We start from the raw sequence: 22,659 nt of genomic DNA on the forward strand, positions 1-22,659 counted from the left end.
AACAAACCCAACCTAAAATAAACCAGCGGTAAATACATTTCAGTTTCAGTCCAAGAATAATGATTAACTTATTTCCCTAGGAAGTAATCATTTCACTGCACTAAGCAAATTTTCTTACCCTGAGGCAGAAATGGTACATGGTTAGACTTAAAAAAAGACAATTCATTAATATCTAAAATATTGGTGTGAAGTAATATTCAATGCAAAACATATACAACTACCATTGTATAAACACAGTAAATACAAGTATTGATGTTTGGAACTACAATATTTATAGTACTATTTCTGGTGCTATTCTTGTCTATAGCAGCAAAACTCTAAAACTTTATACATACTTAATGCTGCAAATGGTTGACTACCTCCTTAGTCTCAACAATACTTTTTAATTTAAGAAGTACTAAAAGATTAACTACAATCCCTGATTAAAAACAATGAGGGGGATTTTGTTCCTACCAAGAAGCTAAACCCGTTACAGATTGTACCATTATATGCACATCTGCACAAGAGTAGCTATATCTGAACAACTGTAGAGACACCTAGCAACTTAATAATCTACATGATTTGAGCAAAATCTGCCAAGTCACAGAGCTATTGTTTCTTTTTTAATGGCATATTTCCAATTCCAAAATACTGCAGAAGAGGAAACAATTCTATTCATCAATTATCTTAAGAATTTGAGATGCCCCTCACTTCAATTCTTGAAGAGTGCCATCGATGACTTAATAAAGATGATATTCCATCTAGTATAAGTTACATTTTATTTTTTATTAGCATACATTACCATTTAAGAGTTTTTAAAAAAACAAAACTACAAATTTTTCTGAGTTTAAATTCTGAAAAGCAACGGGCTGTAAGCATACTACACGTTCTCTGTGTAAGCAAGCTTTCACAATGGCTTCCCAATTATCTGATGCCAATTCTCAGATTTAGTTGTAAAAATAAAAAACCTAGTAAAATAAAAATTCTGGAAAGAAATAGTCTGTGGAATATAAAATCAGCCCAACGCTGGAGTCTGATCTTTTTATAACTACATGGCAACAATTTAAAACATTTTTATAGCGATAGATTTGGCATCTATTGAAAACACTCGCACGCACACACACACAGCATGACTTTAGCTTAATACAATGCCTTCTGTGTTTAAAATAAAAGCAGAATGTTCAAAAACAGCAATCTTACCACTCATTTTGTTTTTACAGTGGCAGCAGAGAACAAGAAAATCCAACAGGGAAACGGCGTAGTACACGTTAACAGCTTTAATTGGAGAACGGCTGGGTATTTTTTTTTTTTGGCAAAGCTGAGAGAGGAAAAGATCCTTTGACCGAGTCACATGATGCCCATCACGTGACCTGCAGTGACCCGCGGAAAGGGAAGAGGGGAAAAAAGCAAATGTCCTGCTGACAGCATTTGAATATAGGAAATGATTAAAGGATTTTTACTGCCACTGCCTTGAATCTCACCATCTTTCAGACTTCCTTAAGAACCAACTCAAAGCTCATCAAAATACGCGTACAAAAGTATATATGTGATGTAAAACGATTCTCTTTGTTTACACTTTAATAACATCACAGGCACAATCTTCCAATTCAAATTTTATTATTCAGCCTGCTACTTTTCATTTAGAAAAGTTTAGGATACCTATAACATTAATTTGGAAGATTCTCTTTGACACATCCTTGTGTAATTTGATCCACTCTCCATACTCAACCCTTAAGGAATGCTCACAAAAAACTGACTAAAAATATAAACTTGATCAATGTATTCCTCAAATGTGGGGTTTATATGTTAGGCTGGCACTTAACCTCTCAAGCCAATAAAGGCTGCCACTTTTACTGTTGGTTTTACTTTCTTTTTCTGGATTTTGTGTTTTGTTTTTTGGGGGGAGGGAGTACCTATCTATCTACCTACCTACTTATCTATTTTTAATGATTTAACTTGGGCATTAATATAGATACTTGGTAGATGGCATTCTTACCCTTAGCCATGAAATCTGAAAAGGCAGCTCATGGATTCAGGCTCAGATACTCTACGAAAGCACACATGGAGACCAGGAATGACACCAAAGATTACAAGAGAAAGACTGTAAAAAGTTTTGAAGGTATTTTCATTTTTTTATTGTGCTATGTAAGGAAATTTATTAATAGTTAACACAAATATACGGGTAATGATAATGACTGTGATTTGTAACGAATTACACAAAGGAAATAAAATGGATTTTGGTATCAAAATAATATAGGGAGGAGGCAAGAGAATTAAAATGTTAATCAAGCCACAATCAGAGACTGCACTATGCAGATCAGCCCTGCAGCCAGGCCAAGAGGACACCTTCAGAACAAAGGAAGATTTCTGCTGGGATGCTAACAACTCATTCCCCACCCCTGTGAAGGGGAAACAGGAACCAAACCAACTTTTGTCATTCCCTATAGCTAAAACCCTGGGGAGCCTATGGATTAAAGGCTGGGAATTGCCGCAGACTTTTTGCTCTACATATTCTTACCTTTTCAGGCTACAAATTCTTCTTCCTCACTATATGTCCATATCAAAGGAAATGGGTTAACAAAGTCTTTTAAACTATAACTCACAGGAACTAAAGAACAATATATAAACTGAATTTCCTGAACTCTCACTGTCTCTCTCAGCTACTTTTCTGTCTCTCTCACTGTCCTTGTCTCTATTGTCCCCTGTCCCTCTGAGTTCTGCTCAGTGCCTTTACTGCCTCTCACTGTCCCTCTCTCTGCCTCTGAGAGGAGACAACACTCTGTCTGTGGAGCGTTGCCCCTTTTGTAATAAACTTTCTTTTTGACTCTAACTTTGGATGTGTTGAGTTCTTTCCACACACTCTGCCAAAGGACCCTCCTCTTCTCTCAGTGCAGAGTTTGGTCTCCCCGCCACCTCTCACTCAGAGAAATTTACCCTGTCCTGCAACAAAAAGATGTAAATTTTAATAACAGCTCGATATTTGTTAGCAAGGCAATTTATTCTTTGAATCTGTATTCCTTCTGTAAAAGGTTAAAATAATCAACCTTGTAGAATTGTCGTAAGAATCAAATTAGATAAATTTAAAGTACCAAGTATACTTGGTTGGCACCATTCAATAAATGATAGTTAATATTAAAAGTATGGTCACTATGTTTTCAAAAATAAAAATTATATAGTGCACGGTATATCCCAGGGACCATCTGGAGTGTTGTACATGAGTTAACTCACTTAATCCTCACAATAACTGAAGTAGGCCTCGTCAGGTAAACAACTGAAGGAGAATGCAGTTAAGTAATTTGCCAAGGGCACACTATGAGGCAAAACCAGAATTACCTAATAATAAGGCTATATTAAAAAAAAAAAATAAGTAAACCATGTTAAAGAGCCAGTCTTCCAAAAAAAGTGGAAAAGAACTGACAAGGGGTAACTTGATTTCAACAAATACATGGCAGATACCCCAGAGGAGATAAAACACTAAAAGACCATTCTCACATGTGGGGACAGGTTAACTATTAACTTCTGAGCAAAGCTGGCCTGAAGAACAAGACTCAACAATAACAGAATCATAACAGAATCTGCTGGTAACTGTTGGACTCTGCCTCTCTGTAATTCCTACTTTGCCTCTGATCTTCAATTCCTAAACAAAGCAAGCCCTTGCAGCCCAAGTTCTCATTCTGGATCATATTCTCACACAGCTGCGTTTCCATTTCTTGATTCTTTAACTGATGATCTTCTCAATTCTTTCCATTGTGCTCAATAAAACTTTCCCCTCTGTTATAAATTCCCTTATGTCCATCTAAACCTTTTCATAGAACACCTGTTCATGTGTTTCCCCTTAAATGAAACCTGGCTCTCCCATAGGAGAATTTCTAGCAGCCCCTGGGAGCAGAGGCTTCCCACTGTCTCCTGAGGCAGTCTCTTGATACCTTAAGGCTGCTCCCATTACCACTGTTACCGTTTCATGCTAAAGTTTCTTTTCTGAGATCATACCACATGAGTATGCCACCCTCTACCCCTTTCTCACTGCTGTCACGCTCAGTCCTCATTAACTTATCACTTAGAATTTCACTATCTCACCTTTGAAATCTTAAAATTTTTATGTTGCAGTGTCTGGCCATCATATTTTTCATCTCTCCAGTTTTGCTTCTCCCACGTGTGTTTTTCCTCATAATAATCTCCCCTTTTTCCTGATCCAATGCTGCCTTCAGAGACTGATTTCCTTCCCTTTCCATGTCTTCCTTTTACTTCTCCCCTGAAAATGTGCAATTTTAATCAATCTGATAATTACCATCTCGTCTCTTAGACCTGAACTGCAGAAATCAAATAGTACTCAGACTGGCATGTTTATAAATTTAGTTATATCCAACTTTAACTCCGCTGTCAACACTGCTCAGGAATCCTTTCAGAAATTTATCCCTGGTTTCTAGAGTGATTATCAGAGATCCTCACCACTCTTGAACGCCCCTGCCTGCCAATCTGACCTCAACCACATGTCTCAGCATGAAACTGAATTCTTGCAATGTTACTTTTGGAAGAATCATTGCTCCTTCACTAGGTCAAAGCTATCTCTCCACTTCTCTTGATCTGATCTCTACTTCCTCCTTCACTGGGTTTGCTTTATTGGTCGTTCCTGGCCTGTTTAGTATTTTCAACTGTTTTCAATACCCTTATAACAAGACTCAGCTCTTTAGCCTTACTATTCTCAACTATCCTTACAGTTGTCACCAAGTTCTAATGTCCAGGAGTTGTGATATCATCCATACTTTCAAGGATCTTTCAGTTACAATAAGAAAAATATAAGATAGATGTATCTCATGTGTCCTAAAAACCTTATTAATTCAAGAATATACATTAGTCAATCACCTTTCCTACAGATAAAAATATTAAGTGAGAGGATACATTAAGAACATTACAATTATAGGAATGCATTATGCAGTAATGAGCATATTTTTCATTTTCCCTTTTTTACCTGATTATATGACAACATTAGCAAACTTACAGTGCACCTGATTTTTATTTTCACAACACTGTATCAACTATTTGCAGAGGGCTCTCTTATATTAATAGCATGACATGTCATACCAATTGTTTGGACTTCTTGGTAACATTTTTAAACACATTAACTATTAGCATTCCTGAATACTGATTTTCAGGTAGGCTTGTCAACACAAGCACTAGCACTATACTTGGATGACATTGTTTATCAATGTCACTGGGCAATGATCTAAGTGTTTTACAGATCAATTAATCTGCATAATATCCTTATGAAGTTGAATAACTATTATTTCCATCTTACGAGTGAGGAAACTAAGATACTGAGAGGTTAAGTAACTTAGCAAAGTCTCAACTAGTAAGCTGTCAACAGAATTGAATGGTCTAGCTCTGAAATCCATCCTCTTCACTATTTATATTGTGCTACCTCTGTTCTTCAGGATATATTACAAATTATAAAATGAATGAGAAAACTGCAGCACAATAATACCAAAAGTCACTTGACAATAAACTATAAATTGAAAAGCACTGAACATTTGGATGGAAGGCCTCACATAATACAGCCCAAATATCTGGTAGTTATAATGATAACAAAACAAAATGTACCTAAATGTATCTCACTGAAACTGTTGGGAAGAAAGATTCTAAAAGTTTCTTAAATGAGGGATATCATATGAAAACCAGTCACTGAATCACTTAATAGCCAAACATGTTCTAAAAGATAATTTAAAGATTTAAGAAATACAAATAGCACCAAACATAAAAACTACCCCCCCAACCCAAACAAAATAGGTGACAAATTAAAGAAAGGGGGAAGTTAAAATAGGGAAAATTAAGAAAGAAAAAAAATATAACATAAATAAGAGAGAGGCTAGTCTTATGCCCTTTCTAGAGTTGGGCCATTAAACCTCTCTAGTTTTGTATAAACTGAAACGTGATTAGAATATGACACTGAGCTGAAATGTGATGGAATTTAAAACATCAAGGACCACAATGTCAGGCTGTCCTTTTCTTCTGCAGATCAAGAACTGTAGAATCAAGAACTATATGTCTCAAACTGCCATAGAGTATGGCTCCAAATACTTGGCATGAAAAAAACTAAAGCAGCTATAACTCAATGCTGACTTCTGCCATATAGTATAATGTTCCATAAAGCACCAATAAATGTCTAACATTAAGTAATGTACCCTCAAAAATAACTAGCTGCAAAATGAACAGCTAACACAGCAAGACAGCTGAATCAGTTGACTTGCAGAAAGGGATTGGTAATTATGAAGCAAATTAAATTTGGAAGCTGACATTGATTTTATAAAGTTCTTTCTGGCAATAACTAAACAAGATCATTTGTTTATTAAGGCTGTTCTTAGACTATAATAATAAGTCTGAGTTATTTCCAAGTCAGAAAATTTAAGAGCCTTGTTCAATTCAGTAAAAAAGTGGTTTAGAATCATTAAGATATAAATTTAAGAGAGTGGGGAGGTACAATATGTTCCTCTTGTACTCCTCTACAAACATATATCTAATCCTTCAAAAGACTGGCTCTGACCATGATGGTGACCCTGATCCTGTGGCTGTACTAAAGTACAGGTTCCAAAGAAGCATTTAAATGACATGCACTAAACTCACGAAGCTTAGATCACAACTGATGCATGTCCATGGAGTCAAGGAACCATGGAAAGGTCAATGAAACTTGAAAATAATCAGGTCTCTATGGGAAGGAGTCTGTTTCTTGGGAATGACTGACAATGATATATCCAAAGAATCTCAGGAAGATAGGAGGATCGAAAGATTAGAACCTATAACTTTTTTTTGGACACACATCAAATCTTATTTCTATTTAGTCTCTCTTCTTGGCTTACACATGTTTTTCCTTTCACTTTTCATGGGCTTTAGTTACCTTGAAGATCTGGCAATATAGTAGCATTGTCTTCTCTATAAATTCCTTATATTAAACTAAGGTATCAATTTAACAACTGTTACTTTATATGATTCATGCAACAAGAAGCAATATGAGGATCATCCTAAAATCAGATATATTTTGGATTGACTGTGGAGTAGCTGGATGAGGTTAAGAGTTTAGATACTGGCTAGAGCATGGCTATACAGACAGATATCTATATTTTAATGCAATATTTCCCAAGTATTTGGATTTACGTACCAGTTAAATTTCAAAACAAATACTGGAGACCCATTCAGGTGACCTACTTTTTTAAAAATTAGGTCCAGTAATGACATTAAATGGAAAAAAGAGAGAATTAAGGACAGACAGAAGGAAGTCCATCCTATATTATCACATTATTTCATGAAGATTTTTTTTTTTTTGAAATTTAGGAACCATAATATATAGTCCTCTTGAAAAAACTAAAAGAAATAATTGATGTCAAAGATCACAGGTTAGAAAACAGATTTATCTTCTGAGACTCATTTTAGCAAACCCGCCAAGCATCTCCAAATCTTCTGGCTGAAAGTCCATGTCTTGAGAAGGGGCCCTCCCTACCCTCCTGCTCTAGGTCAGTGGGACTGAGAGAACATTAGCCACATCGTTCCCGTTTTTCACAAACTAACTTGGCTCAGTTCTTCCACAGCAGACAGGATGTTTCCTCTGCATCAGAGGACTCAGCACCATGCTTTACAGTGTTCTCTAGACTTACAGTGTGCTCAGAGGGTCAAAATACACAGGTGAGTACGTTAAAGAGCATTTTATCAACTTCATTATATTGAATACTGAATATTAAAGAGTAGTACAAGCAGAATAATACCATGTATTTTCAATTTGTTAGCTATATCTTTCTAGAATTCAGTATCACTGAAGTTAAAGTGATATTAAATTCTAGACAGATATAGCTAACAAAACAGATATAGCTAATAGTCATCTTTTAATTTTTTTCCATAAAACTGTCTTCAACTGTTTTATTTTATGGTTAATAAATTAGAAGCCATTGATACCTTCAACCGATTCTTCTATAGTATTTTAATTTAAAACTATATTATTTATATTAAAAAAAATATTCTGATTCTGAGGTGCTATCTATCTAATAAGCTGAGAGCAAATTCTGCTAAGTGAAGAATATTCTTAGTTCTATTTTTTTTTTTTATCTTATTGAAATGTGTAAATATTTCAGACCAAATATTTTCACTGGTACTATACCTTCAAATATTTTTACAAACAAAACTCATTAAATTCTATTTCTGATTCTTTTGCATGTTTCACCACATTTAATTTGTTTAGCTCATTGTTGCTAAAAGGGTTTATTGCAAAATATAAACACACTGCCAGTAATATTTATATAATAAATGACAGAACAAGTAAGACTATTATATATTCTGTTGCAGGAATATTTCTACACAAAAATTTTTAATTAATTACTTATTTAATTATTTTATGGTGACATTGGTTAATGAAATCCAGTAAGTTTCAGCTGTATATTCAACAGTAAGACATATATATTTTTACATTGCGTGTTCACCTCCCATAGTTAAATTTCCTTCTGTCACCACATATTAGACCCCTTTTACCCCGCCTAATTCTCCCCTCCCTGCTGGTAACCACTAGTCTATTGTCTATGTCCATGAGTCTCTGTCCTGTTTGTCTGTTGCTTTTAGGTTTATATCCCACATATAAGTGATATTAGGCGATTTTCAACTTTTTTCTGTTTGGCTTATTTCGCTTAGCATGATTAGGAATATTTATATTTTATTCACTGCATATATTTTAGATTCATCTAAACTATATGCTTCTCACAGATTCCTGCAACTAGTGGCCTGATGACACCAAGTGGCCAGCAGGGGCAGCAGCATTACATACCTCTGCCACTACCACCTCCAGGAGACTGGAAGGACTTAGCAGTCCTTCTTAGCCCTGTAGCTTTACTGTTAAATTCCTTAACTGCTGCTCTCTTTGACTTGCTTCTGCAAAGGGTCAGGAAAAGAGAAATGGTTATTCTGGTTGACTTTGAGATTTAATCGCAGGTAAAATGAAAACAAGAGATGGATAAACTGCTTACTTAAAAGAGATCATGGCAGAAGCTGGAAATATATATGATGGTTGACAAGATACATCACAGCTTATTTTAATGCAACTACTAATTTTACTCTGTTAAAAAATGAGAAGTCTGGGACAAATGTTAAATTGGTTAGACACGAATATGAGAAGCATTAACTATGACTGTCCTAGACAAATTGGGACAGAAGGTCACCCTATTAATAGTAATTGCTTATTTGTTAAAACTACCAAACACCTGGCAACATTTATTCACATGACGCAGGCAATTAGCACAGGCCTTGAGTCCAGGAATTTAATAAGCTGGTAATTTTAATGCGAACAGAATGGGGCAGGAAGTTATAGAAGAAAGTGAAAAGATCAAGGTCATTATTCACTGCTTAGATGATTACGTACCTACATATGTGTCAGAGTTATGGGCAATTTCATTTATCTGTGTACAGGTAACTGAAAATTTCTATCATTAGATCTGCTAAGGATTTAGATGTATCAACAATCCGCACACTAAGAAAATTTGAAGAATGACTACCATATTATGGTTAGACTCTACCTTTAGCACTAAATTGAACTGTATATAGGTAAAAAAAAAAAAAAAAAAAAAACTTTAAATGTATTTACCAACCACCTGTTTCTAAATAATAAGTTATTTAGTGTTCTTGTTTAGAAAGCTACAAGGCTGTGACAGTAATGTGCATGGGTGCAGCTGGTTATGAGCACTGCTTTTTTAGTATCAGTCTAATGTGAACAATGATGAATCACTCTTTGTTATTCTAGTAGGAAAAAGTGCTTGGGATTTACGGCAGCACATTAGGTTAACTATGTCTCACACCCACATGCTGACGTCACACAGGCAGTGATATTGATCAATGACGCAAATTCTGTCAGAACCAAACATTAAGGCCAGAGGGGTTGACAAAAAATGGGCCCATGTGAAAGGGCAGACCAGTCATCCAACATATACAGATTGCATTAAATCATTACTGCTGATGTTGAAAAGGGTTGTAGAAGGTTCTTTTTATATAACAGTTAAGCTTTTTTACTTTAACTATAGATTTCCTATATAACAGATTATATTTATATTTAAGTTGCCTCATAATTTCTGTGGTTTAAAGTCTGGACTTTTCAAAACATATCTTAAAGTTTCACCAGTCATATGAGTTATCTGGAAAATAGCCCCATAGTCAGGTTCTTCAGACAAATCTTTTGTAGAATATGCCATAATTAATTAAACATTTTATATAACATGTGCTTGACAAATAACATTTAGATTTTGATTTGGAGCACTACGTGGTAGCCTCACAATTCACTGCTACCTCAGAGTCTTCTTCCCACTGTTACCTTTTCCTTTGGGCTTTTCTTGTTTTAGTTTTATGGACAACCAAATATATCAATTTTTTTATGGTTACAGATGGATTGGAAAAGATGGCTTATAAGTAACCATACATAAGGTTTCAAAATATCTTCTCCCTGAATTGGACATATCCACCTGGAATAAGGGGTTTCCTCTCCTCTGTAACAGGAAAAGAACCTATCTCTGGAGGCTTGCCCCAAAATGTTCACATCCTACTTTAGGTTCTTCTGAAAAGAAACTGGGCTTCTAGGCTTAAAGCATTACCCTTCCTTCTACTTTAGTATTAATCATATCAAATATTATCACTTCCCAGGAAAACTGGACAGCCAAAAGGAGATGAGAGTTAGAGGTGTTTAATAATCTTCTGCTGTACCATCATCAATCTGATATAACCAGACTAAGTTGAAAACATACCAAGGACCTTTTGCCATACTCTCAGGCACTTGCTTTCATGTTGTTTCCTCAACTAGTATTCTTATGAGAAATTGTAAAGAAAAAAACCAAAAAAACAAAAGCAAGGGCTCTTCCACCCCTTCTAAGGTTCACTTGTTTTTAAATTGTTAATCATCTAAAAGACGTATTTAGAAAACATAAAAATTACTGAGACAGTTGTCTTTTATTTTTTTTTGAGGGGTGCTCTTTAAATCTAGATTTGGCATGGTAAAAACACAGTTGAAAACATTTCTATACTTATTCACTATACATCAACTTTCATCAGAAGAGGACTAGACTATAAGGTTTTATTTTTCTCTATCATGATTTGTATATTTTGATCATTTGCTGTTGGCCCCTATTTCACCCTACTCATTTTGACCTTCTCCGGGCAAGTCCCTACCAGCTAACATGTCTTAAATGGAAAAAGGGAGATTAAAAATGCACTGTGATGCTGGCATGCCAAAGACTGAAAAGAATTAGAGATAGAGAAAAAAAAAATTCCACAAAGGCAAAGACAGGAATAAAGGCCTCACTTCCCTCCTCTTCTCTTCAGGTTCAAATATTACTAGACAGGGAAGTAGAGTCTTATACATGTAGATAATTTAAGATGGGATTAAGCAGAGAAAGGTAGGAGACAAGGTGTTTCTCAGGCTCTTTGCTCGTGACTATGTAACATTTTAGAGACGGTCAAATTGCAGGTTTGGGGCCTGACTTTTCAAGCTTGTCCTCCAGCTATAGTTTCCCTCCCAAAAGCAACCATTCTTTGTTTCTTATAAATTCTTTCAGAGATATTCTATGCACATGAAAGCAATTATGTGTATATTTAAAAAAAATAGAAATGATAGTATACTATGCATACTGTTCTGCATCTTAATAATATAGCTTAGTGATCTTTCCATATTGGTACATGTACAGTTGCTTTAATCTCTTAATGGCTGCAATGTACTCCACTGTAACAATGTACCATACTTTATTTAACTATTCTCCTATAGATAGATATTCAAGTTATTTTCAACCTTTTGCCGCAATGAATATCTCTGTACAAACATCACTTCATAGATGTGTTAATGTATCTGCAGGATAAATTACTAGAAGTGGAATTGTTATATCAATGAGAATTTACTTTCTTAACATTACCAAATCTCAGAGTTTGTCCTAATATATATTCTAGTCCACATACCCTCATTAGTAGTTCAAACTTTTTGGTATTTGCCAACCTAAAAGGTGAAAATAACACCTCAGTGTAGTTCAGTTTGCATTTTATTATGAGTAAGGATGAATATCCATATTAAATGTTTAAGTAATTTATTTTTCCTTTTCTGTGACCTGTTTGTTCTTAACCCTTGCCTATTTTCCTACTAGATTTGCAAAGACTCTTGTGATAAGCTGCAAATATTTCTATTTCTTTGTCTTTTAACTTTCTTTATGTTGTTGCCCTCTTCCCTCCTCCTCTCCCAATAATATATACATATATTCTTGGATGCTAAGATGGTGAGCTGGGGTGGCACTGTGGGTTAGTATCAAAACATTTTGAAGTTGAAAACTGAAACTTAGTTTGTTCGAGGATAGTGTTTCTGAAAATGTATTTTAGAAAATCTGGTTTCATAAAGTGCTTCTAAGTAAGAATTCCATTTTCAAAAGAATTTGGAACAAGCTGCAAACCAACAATCACTTCCTGAAAATTCATTATGAATATTAGCACGTTAAAGGCATTGGAAAGGTCTACAGCAAATAAGCTGTTTTCTTAACACCTCAAACTTATTGCCTTTTTTCCTTCTATAATACCTATGAACAATCCTACAGTACCTGCTCTAGCCTTAAAAGGAAATACATAAAAGAAACCTGGATATTTCTCTATATGTTATCTTATTTACTCTTCTTCTTTTACCTAGCTCTTAAATGTTACATGCCTCTCATGCCTCCAACTTCAATATTCTTTTTTTTTCTTCCTTTGCATACTTTTTTGAAAAATACTTACGGCTTCACATTACATAGTGACAAATTTACTATTTCCATTCTGTCATGGTTAATTTTATATGTTAACTTGACTGGGATAAGAGATGCCCAAATAGCTGGTAAAACATTATTTCTGGGTTTGTCTGTGAGGATATTTCTAGCAGAGATAAGCATCTGAATTGGTGAACAGAGTAAAGCAGATGGCCCTCCCCAGTTTTGGGTGGGCATCATCCAATTCTGAGGATGAAGGCAGTAAAAGAACAAAAAGGAAGAGAAAACAGATTTGCTCTCTCTGCTTGAACTGAGACATCTATCTTCTCCTGCCCTTTGACACTAGCATTCCTGGGTCTCAGACTTTCAGACTCAGACTGGGACTACTCAATGATTCTCTTAGGCCTTTGGATTTGGACTGAATTACAACGCCAGCTTTTCTGGCTCTCCAGAGAGTGAATTCCAATAATGTATCTCCTCTCATATAGCTCTATATATTCTATTGGTTCTGTTTCTCTGGAGAACCATAGTACATATTCTAAGACCAAAGATATTTTGAACCTAATGTGTTCAGAAATAAATTCACCATTTCTATTCTTCTACCTAAACCAATTCTTTTTCTCTTCTATATATTGTTTAGCACAGTGGAAGGCACTGTCATTTATCTTTCTGCTCAACTGACTATGAAATTTGTAAACTATACTACTCTCTTTTAACCCTTTACATTTAGCCCGCAGGTCTCAGCCTTATTACTATTGTTTTGCGTCTTTTCCTGCTAAAATCTTTCAGTAGTTCCCTATGCCTTGCGGGATAAAATCTGAAATTTTTGGTATGCCATACAAAGGTATTGGTAAATAGACTACGTTTCCATTTTTAGTTTCTTTTCGGACACTCCTTCATGTACGGGGCTCTCCAATTTATCTCTCCAATCATACCTTTTCAGTCTCTTCTAATTTCTGTGTGCTATGGCTTTGCACATGCTATTCTTTCTGTCTCTAAAACAATTTTCTATTTTTTTTTCTTTCTGGTTAACTTCTATTTCTTTAGCATCATCTTTTCCTGGAAGTACTCAAAGATCGGCCCAAGCTCGGTTAGGTATTCCTCCTTCGGCCTCCTACATATATCTGGGTATACCTAATTCCATCATAGCACATATTACTCACTCTGTTTTAACTGTGGATTACTTGCCTATCTCCCCCACTAGGCTGTGAGGCAGTCTAAGTGTTTCAAATGGCTGTCAAGAATAAGTTGTTCTAAGGACAAAGAGAAATTTAGGGCAAATTCTCTCTCCAGAAAAAGGGGATGTATTTAGTTATGTTTTCTGTGTTCTGGCAAATGGCTGGGCATGGGAGACTGAGTACAAAAGGGTGAAGAATTTTAACAATTAGGACTAAAAATAATGCTAAAATATTAAAATGTGATGATTTTTCATTGTAACCATACAGAAATTTCCCAAAAGTACTGAAGGATTATATAATAAAATGAAGCAGAACAAGACATCAAAGACAAAGAACTTTGTTGCTCCATAAAGAACAGAAACAGGATTTGATTAAAATTTACTCTCTAAAAGTGAATCAATATCTTCAAATAATTTTATCACACCAGGTTTGGAATCAAAATCCTAAAATTATGACTCTGGCAGAGAGTTACTTAACCTCTGGAGCCTTACTTAGATAAATTAATACATAACTGCAAGGAAATCTTTTACCATCACCATTATTATGTTATTGCATGACTCTTACGGTTAATGGTAGCATGTATGGATGTATGGTATTAATATAATACCATAACCACAGCAGGAAGTACAAGTTGTACTTTGTAGATATAAGAAGTATCTTTCTAAGAAATAAAATTATGCCAAGTATTGGCTGCCAAAAGAGAGGAAAATTAGAATTGTGAGGATGAATCCTAGACAAGTTAAAGAAGGAATGATTTTTCCATTTCTATGTATCTAAGTATGCAATAAAAATTACACTTGACATCTCACCATATAAAGAAAGGAACCAGGAAAGGTTTTTACTGTTTCCTTAAACAAGTTTGGCAGATGGTGTAAGCGTATGTAATCAGATTCTATAAATTCTTAGTAGTCACTTTATAACTTTATATAAATGTTCTCTGAAGATCCTAGCCTTGCCTTATTCCAGCTGGGCTTTGGAGGGGGGGAAAAAATAGAAAGGTTTATTTCTGGGTTAGAATACTTAATTAGCACTTCCCTTAGTCCAAAATTGTAAATGCAGTAACTACAAGGCAAAACTAAAGTAGATTTCTGATGTAATTTAGTGGCCCTTCTCACCCGGAGATCCTTCTACTGAAGCCAACTTTAGAGAGTCTGGTTTTTATTTTTAATAAGAAAAGTGATCTCTCTAGACACTTTTACATAGGCTCAGGAAAACATATGCAAAGCACAAAGTAGGGTTGTAGTAAATACTGGTCTCTTTCCCTAGCATTCCTATACAGAATGGTTTGGCTAAATAGAGAGGATCTAAATAAATACATTTTCTTGCATAAATATAGCCTGGGTTATCGTGATACTTTTTGGGGGGCTGACAAAATCCTCAACACTTAAAGTTTTTTGCCTTGAATTTCTTATCTGTCCTTCTTAGTGTCATAAAATTTTAAAAGCCAGTTCTATATAATGAAATTAAATTTACACATTTCTTTTTTCCCACACCTTTATCAAAAATTGTCAGACTATTAATTATGTACATACAAGCTTGGTATGTACCATTTTTTTTTAGTTTTCACTAGTTAAAAAATCCACTTATCTGTACCAAAATACACTGTATGGTTCATTATTTTCCTTAATGAGCTTAAGGTATCAGCTTTAAATGAAAAAAAAATCTATGAATGTTATGAAATAAAATAGGACTAAATTTAAATGAGGTAAAAACATTATTTATGTGATTTGACCAATTAATATTGGTCGATATTATCTAATTATACAGCGAGTGTAAAAAAGAAAAACAATTCTTGTAATTGCACCATACAGGGACAGGCACTTGAAGGAAATGTCAAAATTATATTTGGTGGATATAAATGCATTAAAAGCAATATTTTTCCTTATTACAAAATGAGCTAATTATGTTGATATCCATTAATTAATAAACTTTTTAATCTTCCATTTTTGGGGAGGTAAAACATAAAGAACAAGACTCATCCTTTGTGTGTCCTCTAGAAGTATGTCCTAACCCAGACTGCTTCGAACGTCCCTGCTATGAGCTTCCATAATACCTTTGCTGTTCTTTATCATGATAGCACTTCCCTCACTTTACTGAATACTTTTATTGTCTTCCCTAGGAGACCATAACTTCTTGTGGCGCAAGGATACAGTCTATTTTACTCATCACTAAATCTTCACAGTTTTGGAATAGTGACTGTACATGTTAAGGTCATGATAATTTGTTAAATAAAAGACTGGGTTAAAAAGAAATCTCTAGGCCATACTGTAATCTAGACTCAGTAATTTATTCAACTCAATCTTCTTAATAATCTATACTATATTACTATACAATCAGTATGAATGATTACAATAATTTAGGGCACTGGAATATTCTGAATTATTTTCAGTATATCCAGTTTACCAAGGTTAAATTTAAGTGTTTATTTTGTAAACATTTTTGGGAATATGAACTGGAAAGAGGCTTTCTGGTTTTCAGTTAATCAGAAAGGTATAAGAACACCATGCACTAGATTAAAGTTTAAAGCGCACATACTTTATCATCATCTTGAAGTCAATTGATGAAGATTTCTTCCCAAAAAAGATGAGAAGATGGAATCAAATGATATTAATCCCCCCACCACCTTTTAGTGTAATAAACATTAAGATCTTTTTAAAGTATAAATGAGGAAGGAACCTTTTCAAATTCTAATACTTAGTGTTTTTAATAGAAAATATGGTATTGTTTACTCCTTAAATTCTTTTGGTGAACTCTCTCCTCAAAGAACAGGATTAGTAAATGAAATAAAACATGTTCTTTAAATGCTGTGAGGAAAAATTACATTTTGCTTTTAAAAGCAAAAGAGATTTTGTTTGCCCCAGCATCATGTAGTATGATGTATGTAAAGCCAATTGGTACTTTTGGTATGGATGGTCTTGGGATTCAGAAATGAATTATGAGTAACGTTCTTGGCTTAAAAGAAATTTGGTTTCAGATCTTTAGAAATAAGACACTCTAGTTTTTAGCATAATTTTGAATGGTTTGCTGGAAGTACATGAAAATATTTCAGGAAGAAAGTATGTGGCTAGGAGGAACTAACCACTGTTGAGCTACAAATAGAGTACCACCTTAGGTACCTTATATTTGAGAAGCAGATGTAAAGTAATGGTTAAAAGTGTGGACTCTGCAGTCAGGCTGCCAGAGTTCATGTCCCAGCTCAATCACTCAGTAACTGGTAACCCTGGGCAGGTTACTAACCTATGTTTCAGTTTCCTTATCCATAAAATGAAGACAGTAATAGCTATCTCAAAGGGTTGTTCGGAAGGTTAATCACATGTATAATGTTTATAACAGTAACTGATACAGTCATTATTCAATAACCATTAGTTAGTATCATAAATGCTAATTAAATTACAAAATCACTTTCCCTCATTTTTCCATTACTTGAGGATCTGTAAGACATTGTTCTTACAGTTAGAAAGGAATAACGGCTAACATGAAGACAATTCTATTGTTTATCCCTAAAATAAGTCAATAAACATTTACTGAGTTTGTATATATGTAAGGAGCAGTTCTAGGTGCTATGGGGAGGGGAAGGAGATCTAGCACACAAGAACACTATTGTGTCATGATTCTGTACCATAATCACTTGAGAAAGGTTGATGTGGGTCTAGACGTCTGTATGTTTAAACTCCCCAGTTGATTCTGAGATCCTTTGGTGTAGTGGTAAAAATTATAGCCTTTGTGTAGTCAGAAAGACCTTCATTTGAGTCTAAGATCTACCAATATCTAGCTATGAGACTTTTATGAACCTCAGGTTTCTCATTCTGAAGGTTTAAATAAGATTAATGTGGGACTAATGCTCTCAAAAGGCCATAAAACTACTAAGGTGTAATACATGTTAAACATGAACTTCTATGACAAATTTTAATCAAATCTAGTTAGAATGTACAGCTCTCTCATGTGTCTATTTGTGGAAATTCCCCCAATTCATACAGGTAGTTAAGGTGGAGTTGATTAAATCACAATATCTCTAGTCTTTGTTTCCTCAATTAAGAAGAACTTGCTTCACAAAGATAGTTCTCAACTTATTAGCAAGTGAATGAGCAAGTTGGATATTTCAAACCCAGAATGCACTATCCTACTCTCTATTTCATAAATGGTAGTAAGGTTCTGCTATAAATAAAAATGCACCAATAAAAACTGATATAGCCTAAAATAAGGTTAAAATAATGTGCATACATGATAAAAATGAAATGATCTTTTTCTATTAATTATTGTAAAATATATATGAATGTATTGAACACTGAAAAATACTCCTTTCTATCCCATTTATCCATCTACCCACTCACCTGCTTATCTACCTATCTGTATCTGATATGGCTTCCTTTGGACCAAACAGATTGGCTAAAATCCAAATGACAAAAATCTAAAGAGGGGCAAATAAAAAGTATAGAGAAACAGTATTCCCAAAGGGACAGGTGAAATGACTGAGGAAAAGCAGATAAGTAACTTCTAGGTAAAAAGAAAGGGAGGAGGTAGAAGTTTCTTATAGATAGTCCTTATTTTATTTATTTAAAACACTTTTTAATAGGAAGTACATTTATAAGATTAAAAAATAAAAAATATAAAAAGGTACAGAGGGAAAACTTTCACATTATTCTTGTTTCACACTTTATGCACTCCCACTACATTACTTCTGAAAGCTTTCAAGATTTATTATTATTATTATTATTATTATTATTATTATTATTCTTTTTAGAGTATGGCATCCATTAGTTACCTTCTAGTATTTGTTCTTCCCTTCTTCCACAGTAATTATTCCCTGAATTTTAGTCAGATACATAGGAACTCCAACTAAAGGCTCTTTTTTGGGGGGCCCTCTTTTCTAGCTACAAGCGATCAATTAAGCTATGGCCAATGAGAATGTAAGAAGTGATCTGTACAATCTCTAGGGTGTTTCCTTAAAGAAAGAGGGCATATATCTCACATCTCTTCTTCTCTTCCCCTTTTCCATTCCATCTAGGACTGGATATGGGTAGTGAGTCATCTTGGATCATGCAGATGAGCTTGATATCCTAGGAATGGCAGAGCGAGAGAGAAGTATCTTGGGTCCCTGTATCACCTATGGGGCAGAGAACTCAGTACAAGCACTACCTACCTACTTTTGAACAAGAATGCATTAGAGAAAAAAGTTCATACTATTTGTTTTAGTCTTCTATTGCCATGTAACATTAGCACAAACTTAGTGGTTTAAAAAAGCACCCAAAAGTACAGAACTATGGTTGTGTAGTTCAAAAGTCCAGGCACAGTGTGACTGAGTTCTCTGATCAGGGTCTTGCAAGGTAAAAATCTGAGTGTCAGCTAGGGTATGATCTCATCTGGAGGTTGGAGTCCTCTTCTAAACTCAAGTGATTGTGGAGAATTCACGTTCTTGCAGCTGTAGGACTAAGGTCCTCATTTCCTTGCTAGTTGTCAGCTGGGGGCTACTCTCAGCTCCCAGAGGCCACCCGCATTCCTTGCCATTTGGCCCCTTCCCAAATCTCTTACTTCTAGAAGAGTCCAGTCCTTCTTAATGGATTACTTGATTAGGTGAGATTCATCCCAGACAATCTCTCTTCCTGAAAAGTCAACTGCGCCATATAACCCAATCATGGAAGTAAAAGTTAATTGTATTCATAGTCCCAGGGATTATGCATGCTGTGTACAACAGGGGCAATGACCTTGAGGGACATCTCAGATTTCCAACTTCTATATCATTAAGCCCTGGCTTCAAGTATCTCCTGCATACATTTTTTGTTGTTAAAAATAAAAATTTAAAAAATTAATTTTTAAAAAATTTGGTTAAAATACACAAAACAAAATTTACCATTTTAACTGTTTTTAAATGCACAGTTTAGTGGTGTAAGTACATTCACACTGTTGTGCAACTACTGCCACCATTCATCTACAGAACTCCTTTCATTTTCCAAAACTGAAACTTTGTACCTGTTAAACAATAACTCCCCATTTTCCTCTGGTCCCTAGCAATGACCATCTTACTTTCTGTCTCTATGAATCTGCCTATTTTATTCTAAGTATAATCGTACAGTAATTTGTCCTTTTGTGACTGGCTTATATAACTTATCTGTTACATACTTTCAAACGTACATAAATCTTAATATACATCAAAAAAGACTGAAAAGAAGTTGCCAATGAGAGAGTAGAAAAGTCACAAAAATATGTAAACTACAGAAGGAAAAGAAAACAATGTTCCAAGAAGGAGGGAATAATACACTGTATCATATACTGCTAAAGAGGTCAAGTATGATTGAGAACTGAGATCGCTCATTTTGGCAACTAGAGGACAATGGTGACCTTGATGAGAATGTTACACAATAATTCTACCAAAGGAGTAGAATTGTATATGATTATCGTGGTTACTGCTGTTATGGATTATTTTCCCCTGGTATGAGAATTCTGGAGTCAAGCTGAGTGGTATAAAGCTGGTAAAAAAAAAAATCAATATAGCCCAAACACAATCCCTTTGCCCTCAGTTTCTAAACCCTTTCATGATGAAAAGGAATTTTAAATGAAATATTTCAGGGAAAAACATAAGTAGTAGAAAAAAACAAGAGATTATCTATATGTTGTACATAATTATCTACTCAGATCATTCATTAACAGATATTTACTGAGTGCCTACATAGTGCCAGGAATAAACTTCATTAAAAATGTACATCCCTCAACTATTTCAGGTATAAAAATGTTAAGATTATTTAAAATCTGAATGGTCAGTAAAAACGGTATGTCTACTGGGCTAACTTTACCCTAAACAAACAAATAATGATGCATATTCTAATTAAAGGCTTTCAGTAAATTTGATTCTAATAAAAATCTGAACAATAATCTAGGGAGAACCAATTATCTGAGAAATTAAGAACAGGTAGAAAAAATTTTATTTTATAGAAAACAAATTATTTCCAATTTTCTATCCATTACCTAGAATATATCAACTACTTTTAAACAAAAATAACTGCCCATGTGAGTGGCCATTTCATTTTAAACATTTGTACCAACTCACTCCCCCGTGAAAACACGTTACTATTTTCTTTTACTTAGAATACTTAGTTTACAAATGTGCTGTATAGTATATTCAAAAGGCAGCTTTAAATCAAACTGAACAGAAACAGCTCTACAGAAGAGTAATTAGTTTAAAATTTGCTTAAAATAAATATCCTCTTGCTCTCCTTTTACTTTTTGTTTTAATTGTTTAAAGCATCCAACATTCATTTTTCTTTCTTGACTTTAAAATTACCTAATTCTCCTTTTTTCCCCATTCTAGGTCAACCTGTTTTCCTATCCTCCTCATTTCCCAGCTCTTATCTACCTTTAATAGGTGGCTTCTCTTCTACAAGGGAAAATTGGGCACTTGAAAGAGAGAGACTTGTACCCCAAATAAACATTTTATACTCATATTTCTTATTTAATAAAATACAATTTTTTCAGGACAGTTTAGAGAAGGCACAGACTCTGATAGGTCCATTTTTGTCACTAACCAATATAAAAAGAGTAAGAATGCAATGGGTTCATAAACATTTATTGAAAAGTTAATACAAACTATTTCATACATTTATATTTCTGCGTCTTAATTTCCTTTTGTCATCACTCATTAAATTTTTTTAAATTGAGATTTTGTCACTTTTTTTTAATAGAACTCATTAACTGCTTTAGATTTTCTACTTCTACAAGAATAATTGTAATAGCGACAACATATTCATTAGGAACATAAAGAATTGATGACAACTTAATTTGTCTATATTCTCCTTCTTAACATAAATGTTGCAATTTTCTCTTAATTAAATAATATATAACATGGTTTCTCTTAAAAAGTAACATTTAAAAGCTTTTAGAGACAACCTGGGACTATTACACAATGTACTCAGAGTGAGTCACAGTAATTCACTCAACCTAAAATAGGCTAAATTTATGAATGGATGATCTGTTATGATTCATTTTCACAAACAAGACTCATGAATGTTTCAAAACCAGTATTTTGAGCCTCTCTACTGGAACTGAGGTTTTTGTATTAGAAGTAGGATCTATAAAGCATAAAGTTTTTAATATAATATGATTTCCAGCAGTATGAAAAAGTTAACTATACTTTAGAGCATTTTTTAGGGTAGTTAAGACTTTCTAAGTAATGTATAAAGGAGATAACTTCTTCATGGTTTGATTTGCTAAATTATGAAAAAGGAAATAATACCTACTCATACGGGGATGAGAATTGACCTCATAGGGTTTTGACTTGAGTTATTTACAATTTCCATAAAACCTAAAGAACTGAGTTAAGTTCAGTTATAGTTGTAGTAATGGAAAGTCAGTGGGCCAAAAATAATCAGTGATGTTATAATAAATAATATTCTGAGAATATTGATCTCTCTATAAAAAAAAATTTAAACGAGAGAGAAGCTCCCTTTGTCTCCAAGCCAAAACAGCTAACAAGAGACAGACACGGACATTAAAAAATGATAAAGGGGACAATCCATCAAGGAGACATAATATTTACTAATATATATGCACCCAACTCAGGAGCACCGAACTATATAAAGGAATTCTTAATAGACCTAAAGGGTGAAACTGACAACAACACAACAATAGTAGGAGACTTCAACATCCTACTTGTACCAGTGGATAAATCATCCAGACATAAAGTCAACAGGGAAACATAGGCCTTAAATGACACATTAGACCAGATGGACTTAATAGACATACAGAACATGTCATCCAAAAGCAAGGGAATACACATTCTTCTCAAA

General features: G+C 34.3%; 1 protein-coding gene across 6 annotated transcripts in view; it reads right to left on the reverse strand.

Annotated features, from left to right (window-relative positions):
• The window catches only part of FNDC3A (fibronectin type III domain containing 3A), a 173,911-nt gene that overhangs the window by 68,599 nt on the left and 82,653 nt on the right, over positions 1-22,659 (reverse strand). Inside the window, exon 1 of one of the 6 annotated variants that reach the window (XM_036228573.1) lies at positions 1,180-5,970. The exons of the other annotated variants lie outside the window; for them this stretch is intronic. Within the exon in view, the coding sequence (XP_036084466.1) occupies positions 1,180-1,186 (7 nt within the window). The 5' untranslated portion in view covers positions 1,187-5,970. Of the gene's footprint in view, positions 1-1,179; positions 5,971-22,659 lie in introns of those variants that run through there. 6 annotated transcript variants of the gene reach the window in all.

This window comes from Rousettus aegyptiacus, unplaced genomic scaffold (assembly GCF_014176215.1).
Source record: "Rousettus aegyptiacus isolate mRouAeg1 unplaced genomic scaffold, mRouAeg1.p scaffold_m13_p_11, whole genome shotgun sequence".
NCBI classification, from domain to species: domain Eukaryota; kingdom Metazoa; phylum Chordata; class Mammalia; order Chiroptera; family Pteropodidae; genus Rousettus; species Rousettus aegyptiacus.